We start from the raw sequence: 19,320 nt of genomic DNA, 5'->3' as shown, positions 1-19,320 counted from the left end.
TACATGATTCTAGAAGACAACATCATTGGTCTTCATAATTTCTTTGACCATTTTTGGTGAAGAAACCACAAGAGTTGGAAGACTTCCCAAACGCAAGAGCATTAGGGGACCATATTTGTTAGAGAGGGATCTAAGAGAGCGATGTGGGAATGTGCCTATCTGATGGAGGTTGCCAATTATTGGTAACTTTGGCGGAGATGGAGGTAACTTGAGATTGCTAAGTACTCTTGTTGATCTGTGCTTAAGCAAAAGAAGGAAAAGGGGAAGGAAAAGGAAGAAAATCAATTGTGCTGCAACTCCATGCAGCTCTTGCCACACTGATTGTGTAACGCCCCGTCCCAGAGGGTCCGAAGAGTTAACCCATGTCACTTAAAAATCATTTTCCGATCCACATAGTACGTACTCTAATTTTTTTTTATCACACAAAATACCCATTTATTTACATCAATTACTCCAGAATAATTATTCTAAGACAATACAAAGTCTTAATATAAATATCAACCTCCCAACAAATCACATCATCAGAGCTCAACAAGTTTACTGAATGAAAATCCTCAATAACCATATAAACCTTCTATGCTTAAATCATCATTCCTAACTCCTCTCACCCATGCTCAATATCCTTGATCCTCAACAGGAACATTCAAATCATCTGAAAACTATTGTGGAGATAAGGGGTGAGTTATCAACAACTCAGTAAGCAGAGAATATATACTAGTATGTAAACATGAGCCATTTTCAGAAAGTTCAGTATGCAGAAACAAAACATTTTATTTTTATACGCAGATCTCAGAAAAACGTGTTATCAGAAAATCAGAGCGATTTTTCAATCGTTTCATACTCAAAATCAATTATTCATGTTTAAAGATCTGTTTCATATTCAAAAACGCTTTGGCATAACATAACTGAACATCTTCATCTTATCATATCATATCGTATCATATCATATACCATGTTTAACCCCCGTAGTAGGGTTGTGCTATCCCCGATGGCCAAACCAGGCAGTGTCATATGGTGAACTTCCCATTTTTCAATCTCGGAGCCCCAAGTGTGCACACAAGAAAAAACACGTAAAAAGACCATTTTGTTTCCAAAGTGGGTGCACTCATATCATATCATATCATATCATATTGGTACCAACCATATCACGTGAACCAGTATCATCATATCAGAACCATATTCAAAATCAGATTCAGAATAGATAAGTATGTCAAAGTTTTATCATATTCATATCATATCAAAACACGTGCGAAACATATTTATATCATTCCATTTGATCAAAAACATATCCAAATCATTTCATATCACATGCATAAAAATCTCAGTGATATCATATTTGCTCTTTTGCATATTTCAAAAACATGTCAAATATTGCTCATGTCTACACATTTCATGTCAAAAACATTTCTTTTCTCTTTCATACGTATCTCATGAGTGAATGAAAAACATATACTAAGGTTGTTTCTCACTCTTTCTTTTTTAAAACAACATGCACATTTTTACAAACCAACCTCAGTTCGTTTATTTTTATGCAAATCTAGTATAGGAACCCCGCTTACATGAACGACTTAACTTTTCATAATTTTCCTCCAAAAATGTCAAGTCGACTATAAATTATCACCTATAAAAATAATCACGTAATTTTCGTAAGTTTTCAATCAATCACATATTTCGATATTTAAGCCTAAACTTCTAAAATAGCTTATTTTAATTCATCAAAACTTAAAACCCTCATAATCCTAAAATATATCATCACTTTCTAAAATCATCAATATCCACCATGACTAACGTCAAACTCAAAAACACCCATATTTAAACCCAAAACAGCCTAACCCAATCACACAAACAACTCCACCATCCAATCGAACTGACCCTCTTACTCCTCGGACTCAGTCCGACAAAACCAATCATATCACAGTATAATGAGTTAGTGCAAAAATACATTTAAATCACAAAAGTTCTTTGGAAAAATACTTACAATGCTATAATATAATTTTTGAAAGATCACGAAGGTGCTAGAAGTGATGGCACAGCAACAGAACAGTGTCAAATGCATTGTGGCCGTGGGTCTCAAAAACTCACTTTTGGACGGGTACAAACGAAGACCTGAGATTGATAGGAAAGAGCTTAGGGATGTCGGTGAAGCCAATAGTGGTGGTTGTTGGTCGTGGGTGGCGGCGTAAATGGTGGTTGAAGGCCAAAATGCTCAAATCGGAGATGGAGATAGATGGGCTTCACCGGTAGCAAATCGGAGCCAAGGATTGGTGCATTAGGTAGCTGGGAGGTCGAAGATGGTGTGGTGAACAGGTGGTGGCCAGCGGTGGTGCAACAGCGACGCGTGAGCACCAAAAGCCGTGCGGCTTGAAGTCACATGTGGGGGAGTTTCGCGTCGCGGGAGGGGCTGAAAACATAGGGGTGGGATCGCCAGCCGGAGGGGAAGAGGTTGGGAGGGGCGGTGTCGCCGGACGGAGGCGCATGGCAGTGGGCTAGAGGACGACGCACGGACGCGGGGAGGGAAGGAGAAGACGTCGCGTGCGGGAGAGAAGCATGGGAGAAAAGAGAAAAAGAAGAAAAAGAAAGAGGAAAAAGAAAATAGGAAAAGAAAAAAAATGAAAGGAAAATAAATGAGGTTCAATTCTCACATCTTGAATTACAAAAATGATCCAACGGAAATGATTTCAAAACAGCAATTAAAATAAAATAATTCAAACACAAAGACTAAGTAAAATAAAATAATTAAATCCAACAACACAATAAATTTTAAAACTCACAAAGAACTAATTTAAATTAAAGAACGATTTAAATAATGAACAATAATTAATAACAAGAAAATATTGAATTAACAATTAAAAATCTTAAAATAATATAACGTAAATCATCTGAAATTTAAAATAAAAAAGTTCATAATCTTAATAAATGCAATAATTTATTTAGTCAAAATACACGTAAATACAGATATCACATATTGCAACAACGGAATCAGAGCGGCCATTTCCTCTACACATGCATGAAACTAACAAGCCTGCTCTTAAAGGATATATGTATACACGTACATATATATAATAGCACCTTGATATATACGTACCTACCTTCATCAAGTCGAAGATCATACGCCACTGCATGGACCAATAGTACAAAAATAAGGATTTTTTTTAAAAAAAAATTAAACATGAACAATTAGTGATACTAATTAAAAAAATGATCGTGCTACAGTTCCCGTTGGGGGCTGTAGGCATATATTATATGTGTTTTTTTTTAAGTTATTTTTATATAATATTTTTTAATATTTTTTAAAAAATAAAATAAATTTAGAACATCATTAAAAATATTTTCTTAATCAAGAAGTAAAAAAAAAGTTATTAAAAAATACTTCCTTAATCACGAAGTAAAATAAAAAAATCATAACAAAATATTTTATATTTTACTTCGTGATTAAGTAAGTATTATTTAATAATATTATAAATTTTTTTATTTTTTAAAAATATTTAAAATCATTAAAAATATCTATATAAAAAGAAATTAAAAAATACACATAATAAAATACACTAGAGCTCCAGCATTATCCTTAAAAAAATTGTTCGGTTTCAAGCTAGCTATGTTCCCGAGTCAAGGATTCCTGCTGATAGCTGGAGATATATATGTTTTTTCCCCCGAACTTTTGCCGCAATTTTCTATTAATGCCTATATAATATGCGTATGTAACGGCTGGAATCAATTAGTAATTGTTCCGCTGTATCTTAGTTAAAAAATTTCTTTTCATTTTTTTAATTTTTTAATTTTTAATTTTTTTAAAACATTTTAAAAATATATAAATACAATAGTAATCATTTTCTTAATTATTAAATAAAAAATAAAATAAAATATGTCAACATGAAGAATAAATAGAATGGACAAAATAACATTTTTCAAACTTAAAATAAATGTTTTCGTAGATTACATCGTGTCAATTCAGGCGCGATATAAAGATGGCCATGATGTATACACGACTGCCATTTATATATATATATATATATATATATATATTAGCAAAAGCATGTTTAGCCACATTTGCCTAACTGAAATAAAAAATAAAAGTGACTCCAAACATTGAAAATAGTGTATAATGCATAAGAGTAAAATTATTGTTCATTCATGTTCATAATTTATTATAGAATTTAAATTATGTTAAAAATTCTAATTAATTAGATGATTTTATTCTCTTACAAATGTTTAACAAAACTTCATCATTTATTTAATGATAAAAGATTAATATTTTATAAATTAAAATTGATTTTAAGTGTATGATATAATATTTATATTTTAATTATCTATTTTAAGTTAGTTTAAATCAATATTTAAACCTCCACCGTTAGATTAAATCTAGATATTCAAGATGAAAGATTGGAATTTAAAATCTCAAACCTACCATTTCCCCCTCACTTTCTCTTTGTCCCTCTCTCTCCTTCCCCTTCAGCCGCACGTCTTCCCTCTCTCTCACCCGATCTCCTCCCTCAAGCAGCCCAATGCCGACGTGCGCCATCTTACGACATAACCGACCACCTCATCGCCTTCCCCTCACGCAAGCAACCAACCCCACTGTCGAAGCCCCTTGGCAGCTCCTCCCTCATCTGCACGCGAGCAACTGGAAATGGGTCTCGACGCGTGAGTTCTCCACCCTTGTGCCACTGCAGCTCAGCCCCAGCTCCACCAAACACCACCACCGAGTTCCCCTCACGCCGTGGACCACTTCTATGGAATCCACCACGTGTAGCTCCTCCTTAGCCCCATGCACGCAGCCCCTCTACACGCACGAGTTTCTCTCTGTATTCCTGTCGTTAGCCACCCCCACGCCATCGCACCACCACCACCAGTCTCTTCCTTCAACGACGATCCCTCCACTTCCTCTCTTCCTCTAGCCGCCCAGCTCCTCTCATGCCCTCTCTCTTCACGAAATCTATTGTGTGGTGATATTTTGTAATCTGTTATGTGATGATTTTGTGACCTGTTGTAGTGATTTTGAGAAAAATATTACTTTGATGATGTAGAGAGGGACATAAGTAGAAGAAGAAAAGTATAAAATAAGATTATTGTTCATTCATGTTCATTAGGTGATAGACACTTTTAAATATAAAAAAATATATAAATATAAATATATATATATATATATATATATATAACCATAACCCTGGCTAGTAGAACTCATTTTTTATATATATAGACTAGCTAGCTAGTACGTTGTATATTTTGAAAGCAGAATATATATAAAAGGTCAACTGTCTTGTCATTGTATATCACAATTTATGTTAACGAGAACGAACTTATAATTCTTCGTTACTCTGCAGCAATTACTGTTCACGTAGTTTATATCCACTTTTAAGTTAAAGGATTAAAGGAGATATAGGGCCAGCAACTTGACATCTTTCGTACGTATTTGAAAAAATCAAGAGGGACCGCTCTATATATATATATATATATATATATATATATATATATATATATATACATCTTTCGTACGTATTTGAAAAAATCAAGAGGGACCGCTCTATATATATAATATATATATGTTTCTATATTATATGTATTAATATCAATCCTATATATAATATACTACAATATATACATATATATATAGAAGATATACGATAATCCATCGTATATATATATAACCCAGATTTCTTCCTTATTTCGTGTACGTTATATATATAATTTCCCCCAACTAGATCGAGGATGGTCATAAGGTTAATTAATCATGTAGTGTACGTGCTATATAGCTTAATTAAGGCTAGCTTGCTTAGGGAACCCTTTTGTTTGTTTTGGGCATAACTGGATTAATATGTATTTTACACTTTTGGATTAAAGCACAATTAGTTAAGCAGCCATTGTATGTAATGTAATCACTATAAGAAGCCATCGTTCTTTTTTCTTGGGGGGGTCATGTTCAGCATTTTCTCATGACATGACATGATCAACTGCTAGTGGAAAAGTCTGAAATTTAGATATTGGACTTCAAAATTTCAAATATGAAGGTAAAAATGATTATATGTTCCATATTCTATATGCCACTTGATCACACTTTCACATTGATATCTACAGATACAGATTAGATACATATGATATATAATCTGTATTTATTAATGAAAGAAAAATCAATATTCTTTATGGCTATCACAAAAGTCAATTCATTGAGGTTTGAAGAAGGCGGGTCTCATCAATTCTTAAAGAAAAATTCTACTTATTATCTCTGCACCACACATCTGCTTTTCTTTTTTATTTTTTATTTTTTATTTTTTCTACTTAACAAGTATATATATGATTTAGGGATGATGAGTAGAAGAAAAGTCACTTGTGTGTGTATATATATACATCATATATATATATAGCCTCCCCAATTGAGCAGTTTCATATCGATGTTTCTTTGGGGAATCAAGATCAAATCGATGCACAAGAGCGATCGAGCATTTTAAGTAGCCCAAATGTTACACTTTCTAGTTCATGAAATTAATTAGGGTTTCTCAAGAGTCATGATCAACTCTGTCTTTGACCACTCAGTTTTTGTCACAGAAATATTTGTTGTGATTTCCACAAACATGATCTGATATTTTTATATTAAAGAGTAATGTTATATACAGTCATAGAATGCATAAACGTCATGCAGTCACTTTGAAAGAGTGGGATCCACTATTAAAAAATTAATATTTTTTTCATATGGGTCATATATTTATTCATTTTTTCTAAAGTGATTGGATGGTGATTGCACACTCACGACTGCAACTATCATTTCTGTTGTATCTAACCTCAAACCCTTCTCATGTCCCCTAAATCCCTCGACCAATGTCCCGATTGTATGATGGGTCATCCTGAACTTCTTCTTTTGCATTTTTAATTTATTTCTTCAAGATTCTTCTTTCTTTAAACCTATCCGCAATAAAGGCTCAAGGGAAGTCTTTTTCTAACATATAGTGCCTCACAATTACATGTTCCATGTTGTGAAAATACAGTGACATAAAAGTAAAAGAACAAAACAAGAAATCAATTGCACGTTACAAAGATTTACGTAGTTTGAAAACATACCTACGTCCATAAAGTTGCTGACGATTTTATTATCTTGAGGAATGACAAAATATACTTTGGAACGAAACACACAATTCCAAACGAGCATATTGTTCATAATAAACATATATATATATATAATAGGGTTACACGACAAAAGTCCTAATTTCTTAATTATCGCGTTATTCGCTCGAGTAAGGTGTCGAGCAAGCCTCAAGTTAACTTTCTATCTGTTGTTCGCTCGACATGTTGAGTGAATGTCGAGCAAACTTGACACAGGTCTCCAAGGTGATCAATAAGAGATGATTTTGAGGATTTATTTTAGGGAGGATTCTTTGCTTTGTCTCCAAGCAAGGCCTAATTATGGGATTACTTAGGGCAGGTTTGGAGGGTGAGATGAAAATTTTGTGTTTTGTTTAGTGTTTAAAATATTATGTTTTAGTATTATTATTGTATTGGGATTTAAAAAAGTTGAATTGAGATTTGAAAAAGTTGAATTGTTTATTATATTTTGTATGGGGATTTGAAAAATGTGTAATGATGAGATGAGATGAGATGAGAATTTTGTGTCTCATCCCACCCCCAAACCTGCCCTAAAGCCTCCAAGTTTAACTAATTATAATATTTCTTTCTCTCTAAGTTTAGGGATATTATTGTAATTATTTATTATTTAGGGAACACTCAAAGCTTGCCTATATAAAGGCATGCTCTATGTTATATTTGAAAATAAAGTTGGCGAATTAAAGTTTAAGCCTTTGGCTTTTTTAAAGAAGAGTTTTATTCTTGAGTGCTATGTATCTCTAGGTCTTTTCTTTGAGTGGTGAGTGTGTTCTTGCTCTGTATCTTGGAAGAATTGTCCGTGAATGGTGATCACTATAACTCTGCATCCCAGGTGGGTTCCTTTGGGTGTTTTGCTTGCTATTTCCTTTTTTCCTATATTTTCCGGCATCAAAACTGTTAGAAATAAGACTTGAAGTTGAAGAAGAAATATGAAAAGAAGATGAGGGAGATGATGAATAGAATGTGAAAAACTCGAAAGACCTCATGTGGAGTGGAAAATGCTATCTGTTATTCATTGCCTCCATTACAAAAAGAATCCATTGTTTATATGCTCTACACAGAATACAAAAGAGATTAAAAAATGGAAACAAGACAACACCTGACATATACACACAAATATGCACACACTTTTACATAAAGAGGCAATGCACTAACACATCGAGCCTAGCACTAAAAGCACCTCACAGACCACTCATTGTTTCAGACTTTTAGTCTCTTGTATGGTCTCGCACATGGCAGACCACTCACTAAAAGGATGTGCTCTTTGTGACTCCCCATCGAGATGGGCATAGATGTTCAAAATGCCCATCTTGGATAGTAGGAACTAGAAGCTTGCAGTGCTCAATGCCTTAGTGAAAATGTCTACAAGCTTCAACTTTGTTGCAACATCATGTATAGGGGTAATGATCTTGGCCAGCACTTTTTCTCTAATAAAGTGACAGTCTAACTCAATGTGCATGGTCCTTTCATGGAAAACTGGGTTCCTAGTGATGTGTAGTGCGGACTGATTATCACAGTACAAGAGGGCAAGTTTAGAGTGTATTATGTTGAAGTCCTCTAATTGTAAGATCAACCAAACCACTTCACAGCTGGTGTGTGCTAGGGCCCTGTATTCTGCCTCTGCAGAGGAACGTGAAATAATCACTTGCTTCTTGGATTTCCAACTGACCAATGAGTCTCCAATAAACACACAAAATCCTGTTATAGACCTTTTTGTTTGTGGGCAGGCTGCCCAATTTGAGTCACTGAAGGCCTTGAAATGTATTGCAGAGTGAGAGGAGAAGAATATGCCTTGGCCTATTGAGCCTTTTATGTACCTCAACACTCGATAGGTTGCTTGCATATGGATTTCACTTGGCCTGTCCATAAACTAACTAAGTATGCCAATTGCAGAGGTAATGTCAGGTCGAGTTATGGTGAGGTAGATTAGCCTACCTATGAGCCTCATATAGCTAGTATGATCTTTCAACAAATCTGGTGAGGAATGTGAGAGTTTGTGGTTCATCTCAATAGGTGTGCTTGCTGGTTTGAATCCAATAAGTCCTACATCTTCTAGGATTTCAAGGCTATATTTTCTTGGGCATAAATGGAGTCCAGCAACTGATCTTGCAATCTCTAGACCCAAAAAGAATTTGAGAGTGCCAAGGTCCTTGATTTTGAATTGAGAGTGCAAGTGAGACTTGACTTTGTTTATTGCCTCAATATTATAACTGCCTATGACTATGTCATCAACATAGACAAGCGAGGCTATGAAACCCCTTTCATTATTTTTTGTGAAGAGGTAATAGTCTAATTTTGAGTGTTGGAAGCCAATGGAAATGAGGGATTCAGAGAACTTTGAGTGCCATTGTCTAGAGTTCTGTTTGAGTCCATAGATTGACTTGTTAAGTTTGCAAACAAGTTTTCCCTTTTGGACAGAGGACTCCCCCTTATTGTGATAACGTGGAGGTAACTCCATATAAATTTCTCATCCAACTCTCCATGGAGAAAAGCATTGTGCACATCCAGTTGATAGATGTGACAATTAAAGATGGCAACTAGTGCAAGGAAAACTCTAACAGTTGTGAGTTTAGCAACTACGCTGAAAGTCTCTTGATAATCAAATTCTTCCCTTTTAGTGTAGCCTTTTGCTACTAACCTGGCCTTAGGCCTCTCTACTATGCTATCAGATTTGAGTTTAATTTTATAGACATACTTGTAGCCTACTACTTTTTCCATTAAGATAAGACATACTTAGACATACTTGGAGTTGAGGGAGTGGCAGTTTGATATGTGGGAGCATAAGGGATGGATTCTGGTAGGGGTGTAACCAGTCCGGTTTGGTCCGGTTTTGGATAAAATCGAGAACCGAACCGGTATGCACCGGTTTTGTATTTTTCAAAACCGATTACGCACCGGTTACCCTCCTAAACCAGTACTTCCGGTTTTACCGGTTTCCGGTCCGGTCCGGTCCGGTCTGGTCCGGTTTTCCGATTTTTTTTAAATGTAAATTTCACAATTTGTTATTAAAAATTTGTTTATAAAAAAAAAAATTGATTTAAAAAAAACTGTATTATACTTTTATTAATATATTAGACTATATAATAGTATTAATATTATACTATTGGTATAGTTATAACTTATATATTAGTATTAGTTATAAACTTTTAGTGATTTAGTATTAACATTTTATGTAATAATTTATAAATTATAATAAGAAATTATTTCATATATGAATATATATGTTATATATAAAATTTCACATAATAATTTATAATTATACATTATATATAAAACTTATTTATATTAATATTTAATATATATAAAATATTTTGTATAAAACTTATATATAAAAATATTATTTTTTATTTTTTTTAATCAACTGGTCCGATCCGGTTCGGTCCGGTCCAAAAAATTCCAGAATCGGTCGGTTTTTACATTTTAAAAACCGGTTCCGGACCGGACCGGACCGGTTCAAAACCGGTAAAACCGGTCTGGTTCTGTCTGGTCCGGTCTGGTTTTCCGATTTTCCGGTTTGAGTTTACACCCCTAGATTCTGGTATGGTCATGGGGAGAACCAAATTGTGAGAATATGTGTAGAAAGTGGGAGCAGAAGTTTGTTTTTGAAAGGGGAAAGAAGACTCATAGAAAATTATATCTCGAGACAGAAAACAAGAATGATCCTCAAGATCATAAACCTTATATCCCTTGACACTAGATGGATAACCTATGAAAATACACTTTCTAGCTCGAGGACTTAGCTTGCTTCTGTTATTTTTTAAAGTAGAAGCAAAGCATAAGCATCCAAACATCCTTAAGTGAGAGTAGGAAGGAATGGATGAGAAGAGGGCCTCATATGGAGATTTATTTTGGGAGACAGGGGTTGGGATTCTATTGATAAGGTGAGTTGCTGATAGCAATGCATCACCCCCAAAATTTTAGTGGAAGGGAGGCTTGAAAAAAGAGTGATCTGGCAGTGGAGATGAGATGTTGGTGTTTTCTCTCCACCACCCCATTTTGTTGAGGGGTGTAGATGCAAGATTTTTTATGTAAGATGTCACAAGAGTTGTAAAAATCTGTCATTTGAAACTCACAGTCATTGTCAAACTTGATTTGCTTGATTTAAGCTAGCATCGAATTGGTTTTTGACCATGTTAATGAAATTTTGCAAAATGCTTCTTGTCTTCGATTTGAATTTCATCAAGTAAACACATGTGACTCAAGTTTTGTCATCTACAATGGTTAGGAAATAATGATATTCTTGAATGGAAGGGTGGGAATATCGTCCCCATATATCACAATGAATTAATTCAAAATGATGCAAAGAGGAAATAGAGCTTAAATGAAATGGCCTCCTCTTTTGCTTAGCCAAATGGAAAATTGTGCTTTTGTAGGATATCATCTCTCTCCCAAACCTTATTGCACCCATCTACTGAAGCTGTGTAAACGGTACCATTACCAAAAACTACAACGGCGTTCATAGCGTCTTCATGGGCTTTCACAGACTCTAAACACCGATTTTCAGATATGTTCCATATTTTAAAGCTTTTATCCCAAGAAGCAGAGTACATTAAATCTTCATTAACGACTAGGCCTGAAATTGCATCGCAGTGTTCAATCCAAAGCCGCTTCTTGTGCCGCCGGACGTGGACATAATTCTTTTGCATAAGGGAACGATACAAGTGTTCTTTGAAGGTGGGAAGAGTGTACACGAGGTGGTGTCGCCTCAACTGTGCTATTCGCCATACACGAATCTTTGAGTCTTGGTGAGCAGTGAAGATCTTTGTGTCGTTGAAGGCGATAGACTTCATGGACCCGGAGCTGGGATCGTCGTTGAATGTGTCGATATGGGTGTGGTTCGATAGATTGAAGACGATGACTATGTAAGCAGAAGCGGCGTAGAGGAGGTTATTGTTGTTGATCGCGAGGCAACTGACGTGGGAATGTAGGGTTTTGAGAGTGGTAACGCGGTGGTGCTTGATCATCATATCAGGGTTCCATGAGAAAGCAGGGACTGTGTAATCGAAAGAGATATTGCTTTAAGGACCTAATTTGGGTTTTTTGGACACTGTTTGACTGCTATGCATTTGGAAGAGAGAGATCTAGAGAGAGAGATCAGAGAGAGGTGTATAGAGATATGTCAATATGTTGCATGTTGGAGGCGGGATTAATATATAACATGGGAATTAACGCTCTAATTTACCGGGGGCTTGTTAAGATGGCCGAAGTAATTTGTTGATGCTTTTTTCGGGTAAACTTTTTCGGATGACTCGTAGATGCATGTATAATAGTATTGAAGATGAAGAACATGTGCACGACTTGACAAATAAATAGATATATAGTAGAAAATAATAAAGATACTGAAGATTTAATTAAATGCATGATGCATATATATATATATATATGGTTCAATATTATTGCGATATATAGTAGAAATCTCACTATAATTAATGTGTTTAATTATTACAGCTGAGCCCATATTTCCTCTATGATATTATAATGAATAAGAAAAGAGGATCAGAAAGAGCATGAAGTATAAGCAGCTAGCCGGCCTTCGTATTATATGAAGTACTCATGATGTTAATTTGGTGTAGCCTCTTTTTGCTTTCCACATTCATTTTTGTCTTAACATTGTCTCTTCCTTTTGTTATGGTGCATGTCTTGTCTCATTAACACTACTAGTACTCTATCAAATTAAGTGATCTTAATTTATAATCAGGTACGTACATGGGTTTGATCTCTCATATACAGTAATTTATATTAGCTTATGGGCGTTACTGCTAATTAACGTATATACTAATTATAATTGCATCAAGCACAAGTTAATGTATGTATATAGATCTAGACGACAACGTATGATTAAAAAAGACAAATGTCTTGGGCAAATTAATAAACCTTTGGTGTTGGACGGCTTAATTACTAATAAGTAAGCTTTATGACACATTCCATAATGGAATCTATATATATCATCATGCTTTGATTTGATCATAGTCAGCTATGCATTAATGAAACGCGTGTCCCTCAATGGAAAATGGTTAGGCTTTAATTTGATCTATGATAAAATGGGAAGATTTGTTAAAAAGTTTGCCATTTTTAATTAATTAGCTAATGGAATAATGTACTGGCAATGTCACATGTTTGTAATTTGTGGCTTTAGGATTTGAAGTTCCATCTTAATTAATTAAAGATTAAAAGGCATGTGACCAACCACTCGAATTAAGCGATAATATTTAACACAAAGTGATAACTCTGTGTGTGATTCGATATTTTCAGAAGATGATATGAAGTACTACTGCTGGATGCATGGGGGGCCTAAGTTATATACTAGCTCATTAATTAATCATGAAACTTCTCAATTCAACTCATTTCATCTTATCTAATCATTATAATTTTTTTAAATTTTGATTTAAAATAAATAAATAATTCAACTTTTTTAAATCTCAAAATAAAAATAATATTAAAAAAATATATTCTAACCATATTTTATTCAACTTGATATGAATCTGTGGGACTTGCAACATATCTTTAAGACTAAACTTACCTTAGTTTCTATCACAATTTTTATCTCAACTCATCTCATCTCATCTCATCTCATCTCATCTATTTGCAAAAACAAACTATGCATAATGATTCCATGCATGTATATATCACATTCAAATAGTTTTCATTTTAATTATTAACTTGTACGTACGTTATAGTAATAATAATATATAGGTCAAGGATTGTATGGAATTGGTACAACGTGAAGAGGAACTTTCTTCTGAATAGCTAGCCCAAAGATCTCACTCATGTCTAAATCCTCCTCTTTTACTCCAGCGGGCAACTCCCAATCAAACCAGTATAAGAGGTTGGCCATAGCATATTCAATCGTTGCAAGCCCATACGAAACACCAGGACAGATCCTTCTCCCACCGCCAAATGGGAAGAATTTGCATTCTTGGTCTATAGAATCAGCTAAGTTATTCTTCTCAAATCTCTCTGGAATAAATTCCTCTGCTTTGTCCCAAACTTTGGGATCCCTTTGAATGGCCCATGCATTGATATACACTCTTGCTTTTTGAGGAATGTCATATCCTCCAAGTCTAGTAGTTGCAGATGTTTCTCTGGGAACCAAGAGAGGCGCAGGAGCATGCAGTCGAAGCGTCTCCTTAATGACACATTTAAAGTATCCCATATGATTGACATCATTCGCATCTATCTTTGATTTCTTTCCCACCACTTGTCTGATCTCTTGCTGCGCTTTCTTCATGATATGAGGGTTTCTCATGAGCTCTGTCATTGCCCACTCCATTGTTGTCCTCGATGTATCTGTTGCTCCCACAAACATGTCCTGCATGCAGAGATCTTAAGATGAAAAAAAAAAAAAAGCTTCAGCAAAACGACGTGTGTGCGCGGGTGTTTGTTTGTGTATGTGTCTGCATAGACATGACACTCACAGAGAGAGAGAGAGAAGAGAGAGAGAGAGAGAGAGACCAGTAGGATCGCTTTGATGGTGGCTCGATTGAGATCAAAACTTTGTGAGCCATTAGCTTTAAGCTGGAGAAGAATATCTAAAAAATATCGCTTATTAGAAAGGCTGCTAGAATCTGTCTTCAACATCTCTTGCTCCTTAATCGCCTGCTCCAAGAACGCATCTGCCTCTTTGGAAGTCTTTTCCAACCTCCTCATCATGCCCAGAAGCTCGTCCATCCATCCCAGACAAGGAAAATAGTCTCTGAAAAAGAAGGTTGGAAATGCCAAAACTAGCTTTACAGACAACTCCCCCCATCTGCTCTTACCTCCTTCTCCTTCGTACCTTTGTCCGAGAACAGACCGACATACTATGTAGTTCGTGACATCAAGCAGTAACTCAGTTAGATTAACCGATTCATCTTTATGATCTAGACATGAACGTCGTATCCTCTGGATCAAAACATCAACTTCTTCGTCCCTCAGGAACTGTTGCGATTGCACTCGATGATGACTAAGAAGCTCTTGAACACAAATCTTCCTCAGCTGTCTCCAGTACTCGCCATAGGGCGAAAACACCAAGTCTCGGCCTCCATTGAAGCTGATATCTACAGAAGTTGGTCTTGCGTGATTCGAGAAAACAACATCATTGGTCTTCATAATTTCTTTGACCATTTCTGGTGAAGAAACCACAAGAGTTGGAACACTTCCTAAGCGCAAGAGCATTAGGGGACCATATTTGTTAGAGAGGGATCTAAGAGAGCGATGTGGGAATGTGCCTATCTGATGGAGGTTGCCAATTATCGGTAATTTTGGCGGAGATGGAGGTACCTTGAGATTGCTAACTCTTGTTGATCTGTGCTTAAGCAAAAGAAGGAAAAGGGGAAAGAAAAGGAAGAAAATCAATTGTGCTGCAACTCCATGTGGTTCTTGCCACAGTGACTGCAACAATGGAATCAGAGCGGCCATTTCCTCTGCACATGAAACTAACAAGCCTGCTCTTAAAGGATATATGTATACATGTACATATATATAATGGCACCTTGATACGTACCTAGCTTCATCGAGTCAAAGATCATACGCCAATGCATGCGTGGACCAGTACAAAAGTAAGATTTTTTTTTTTTTTTAATTTTAAACTTGAACAATTAATGATCCTAATTAAACTATATGTTCAGTTTCAAGCTAGCTAGCTGGGCTCCCAAGTCAAGGATTCCTGCTGATAACTAGAGATAGTAAACGGCTGGAATCAATTATTAGTTGTACAAGATTGAAGACACTACATATTTATATATATAAATATATATTGTTTTAATTTGCCTGCCATTAATTTGCAAATAGGGCGAGTCATTTAAGTGCTACTGATCTTTTGGTCCTTGGAAACTACATGTAATAAAGTTTGCCTACAATCTGATCTCAGAAGGAGGCCGCCGTGGATCAGCACCTCGATGGTATTCTATATATAATATATATAGCTTGCGAGTAGCAAATTAATTATATATATATTATCATGATTTATGTCTTAAATGTCAGTATAAGAAAACTTCTTATTTGTAGTTAATTATTTTCTATAAAAATAATTATTTTCTGTTAAAATTATGAGTTTATTTTCGTCATAAATAATTATTTTTATCACAAATAATCTATCATAAAGACTCATTTTTCTTATAATATATACAGAATGTGTACTTACGTTACAACTTGAGTTTTGAATCAAATCATAGCTTAAGCAACTGCATGGCCGCCTGCCAAATCTATTCATCATTCTAATTTTTATCATCATTTTATCATCTTATGATATAGCATTAAATGATAGGTTTATAAATGAAATGTAATAAATAATTTGTAATTATCTAATGTTACATCAAAGGATGATGAAAGGATGATAGAAATTAAGATGATGAGTAGCATTACTCTTAAAGAAATTATTACAAGGCTAGCTGGCGCCTGCTGACGATGCTAACTTGAGATCATTTCCTTGCGAAATAAGTGCATGCTTGCTTAATTTATAGATGATCTAGTTGAATCTTTACTTGGTCGCGCCTGCCATTAAGAGGCTATAGCTGTTGAATATAAATATATATATTCAAAACTATATGGCAACACTACTGTTGGGATCAGTATCTTTCTCTCAAGTTTTTTTTTTTTTCTTTTTTTTTTAATTCTTTCTTTCAAATCAAACTTTAATAATTGAGGCCTGTACGTCATGTAGATCATCGATCGAGCAAAATATGTAGTCAAATGATATAATAATAGAATGATATTAGATAGTATATAAGTGTTCATTTTTAAAAAAAATAGAATTTATTATTAAAAAAATAATTTTTTTATATAAATTTTATATTTATTTTTTTTAAATGATTATACAGCATGTTAATTACGCATACACAACTATCATTTCTCATTATAATATAATTATTCAACCAATATATATATATATATAATAAACGACATATTAATTAAAGATGAATATATATCCACTTACTTACTAACTAATTAAACATGTTTTGTAACATACGTGTAATATATGTACCCTCCTCTGTACTTGAGCCCCCAATATTGTGCATTTAGTTTGCTTAGAGCCTGAAAACCCTTTTTAATTATTTATTTTATATGGAAAATCATATTTAGCCGTATTTTAGTGTGGATAATCCTCTACATGATTATTAACATGATATATTCCATTCGCAAACTTAAAATAATTTTTTTGCTTTTTTTAAATTACGTCGTGTCAAGCACGACATAAAAATGGTCATAATGTATACATGACTGCAATATTTATATATATATATATTTATTTATTATGCATCAATCACAATTCATTCTCACACGTCGCACATATATCATTTTTATAGAATATGATATGTTTTTCATAAGATATGTGAGTATTTTATATAAGATATGGGGTATGAGGTGATGAATAGTAAAAAACATTTCATATGGATAATAATGCTAAGCGTTCTGCTCCCAACTCTCACTGAAAGCTACCGCTAGCATTTTTTATTTTTTGCTTTTTTTTTAATTAAGAAGTATTTTTTAATGATGTTGTGAATTTTTTTTTAAATATATATTTAAAAGTGGTAAAAAATATATGTAAAAAAAGGCAAAAAAAAAACACATCAAAATAACTAATGGGAACTATTTTACTTAATGATTAAGGAAATATTTTATTTTATTTTATTTTATTTTATTTTATAATTTTTTTTACTTAGTGATTACAAAAGTATATTTTAATAATATTATGATTTTTTTATTTTTTTAAAAAATATTTAAAAGTATAAAAAAATATATGTAAAAAAAGATAAAAACAGAGAAGAAGAATTATACTAACAGTAGCTCCCAATGATAATTGGGAGCCGGGGATGTAGCACGATTCTTTTCATATATATAACCCCTTGCTAAGTAAAATTCAAATATATATATATATATATATATAGATCACTAGCTAGCTAGCTAGCTAGTTGTATATTTTGAAAGCAGAATATAATTAAAGGTCAACTGTAATATACACTCGATCTTCAGCAATAATATTAATAGATCTTTTATCCATGCAGTACTACAATATATATATATATATATATATATATATATATAAATACGAGAATCCATCATATATAAGCCAGATTTCTTCCTAATTTTTTCGTGTTATATATATAATTTCCCCCAACTAGAGGATGGTCATAAGGTTAATCATGTAGTGTACGTGCTATATAGCTTAATTAAGGCTAGCTTAGGAAACCCTTTCGTTTGTTTTGGGCATAACTGGATTAATATGTATTTTACACTTTTGGATTAAAGCACAATTAGTTAAGAAGCCATTGTACGTAATGTAATCACTATAAGAAGCCATCGTTTTTTTTTTTTTTTGGGTCATGTTCAGCATTTTCTCGTGACATGACATGACATGATCAATTGCTAGTGGAAAAGTCTGAAATTTGGATATTGGACTTCAAAATTTCAAGTATGAAGGCAAAAATGATCATATGTTCCATATTCTACAGGCCACTTGATCACATATTCACATTGATATCTGCAGATACATATTATATATAATCTGTATTTAGAAAAAAGCAATATTCTTTATGGCCATCACAAAAGTCAATTCATAATTTAGGTTTGAAGAAGGCCGCTGATCTAATCAATTCTTTAAAAATTATACTCAAAGTTTTGAATATCATTTTGGTAACTGTTTCGGTTAAGATATTAGAACAAAATATTTCAATATCGATATCATTTCGAGATAGTCTATATATAGATATATTAATTATATATGTATAAATTATATTTTAACATCAATGTAAGTCTTAAAAAGTTAAAATACATATTTATAAAACTCAATAATACTTGTAAGTTCTCAATCCAACTATTAAAAAAAATAATTATTCATCATCATCACGAAAATGAAAGTAAGGATTAGATTTTCAGTCCTCTAGAAAATGGAATTAAAAAAGTTAAAGAAAATAATTTTTAGATGTGAACATTAGAGAGGAAATTATGAAAATACATTAAAAATATAAAAATATAAAATTTCGGCTGGTACACTGGAAAGCAGCTGGTACATCGAAAACCAGCTAGTATTGATTGAAACACATCGAAATGACAGGTATTTGACCCAATACGAAACCCCTATCTCACTCATATCGATTACTGCCCGGTACGGTACATACCAGCCGATACCGATACAGTATTCAAAACATTAATCTCTACACCACACACCTATTTTTATTTTTCTTTTTTCTTTTTTCTTTTTTTCCTTAACAGGTATGTGATGTAAGGATGATGAGTAGAAGAATTCATTCTTAA

The 19,320-nt window shown here is 33.7% G+C and overlaps 2 protein-coding genes across 2 annotated transcripts; both read right to left on the bottom strand.

Moving 5' to 3' along the window:
* Nucleotides 1–11,432: 11,432 nt before the first annotated feature.
* Nucleotides 11,433–12,053, bottom strand: LOC108980470 (protein JINGUBANG-like). Its single transcript, XM_018951409.2, has one exon. It carries the CDS (start codon nucleotides 12,051–12,053, stop codon nucleotides 11,433–11,435), a length of 621 nt encoding a protein of 206 aa, XP_018806954.2.
* Nucleotides 12,054–13,783: 1,730 nt separating this feature from the next.
* LOC108980469 (cytochrome P450 71A1-like) lies at nucleotides 13,784–15,486 on the bottom strand. Its single transcript, XM_018951407.2, has 2 exons — nucleotides 14,542–15,486; nucleotides 13,784–14,398 (listed from the first exon to the last, which is right to left on the bottom strand). The coding sequence occupies exons 1-2, from the start codon at nucleotides 15,484–15,486 to the stop codon at nucleotides 13,784–13,786; spliced, it is 1,560 nt and encodes a 519-aa protein (XP_018806952.2).
* Nucleotides 15,487–19,320: the final 3,834 nt, after the last annotated feature.

The sequence above is a fragment of the Juglans regia genome, chromosome 2 (genome assembly GCF_001411555.2).
Source record: "Juglans regia cultivar Chandler chromosome 2, Walnut 2.0, whole genome shotgun sequence".
Classification (NCBI taxonomy): domain Eukaryota; kingdom Viridiplantae; phylum Streptophyta; class Magnoliopsida; order Fagales; family Juglandaceae; genus Juglans; species Juglans regia.
This window is presented reverse-complemented; position numbering and strand designations above follow the sequence as displayed.

Coding starts and splice junctions, on each gene's coding strand:
- LOC108980469 (XM_018951407.2), bottom strand. CDS start 15,486: ATGGCCGCTCTGATTCCATTGTTGCAGTCACTGTGGCAAGAACCACAT. Junction 14,399..14,541: donor CCATCAAAGCGATCCTACTG/GTCTCTCTCTCT, acceptor CTCTGCATGCAG/GACATGTTTGTGGGAGCAAC.
- LOC108980470 (XM_018951409.2), bottom strand. CDS start 12,053: ATGATCAAGCACCACCGCGTTACCACTCTCAAAACCCTACATTCCCAC.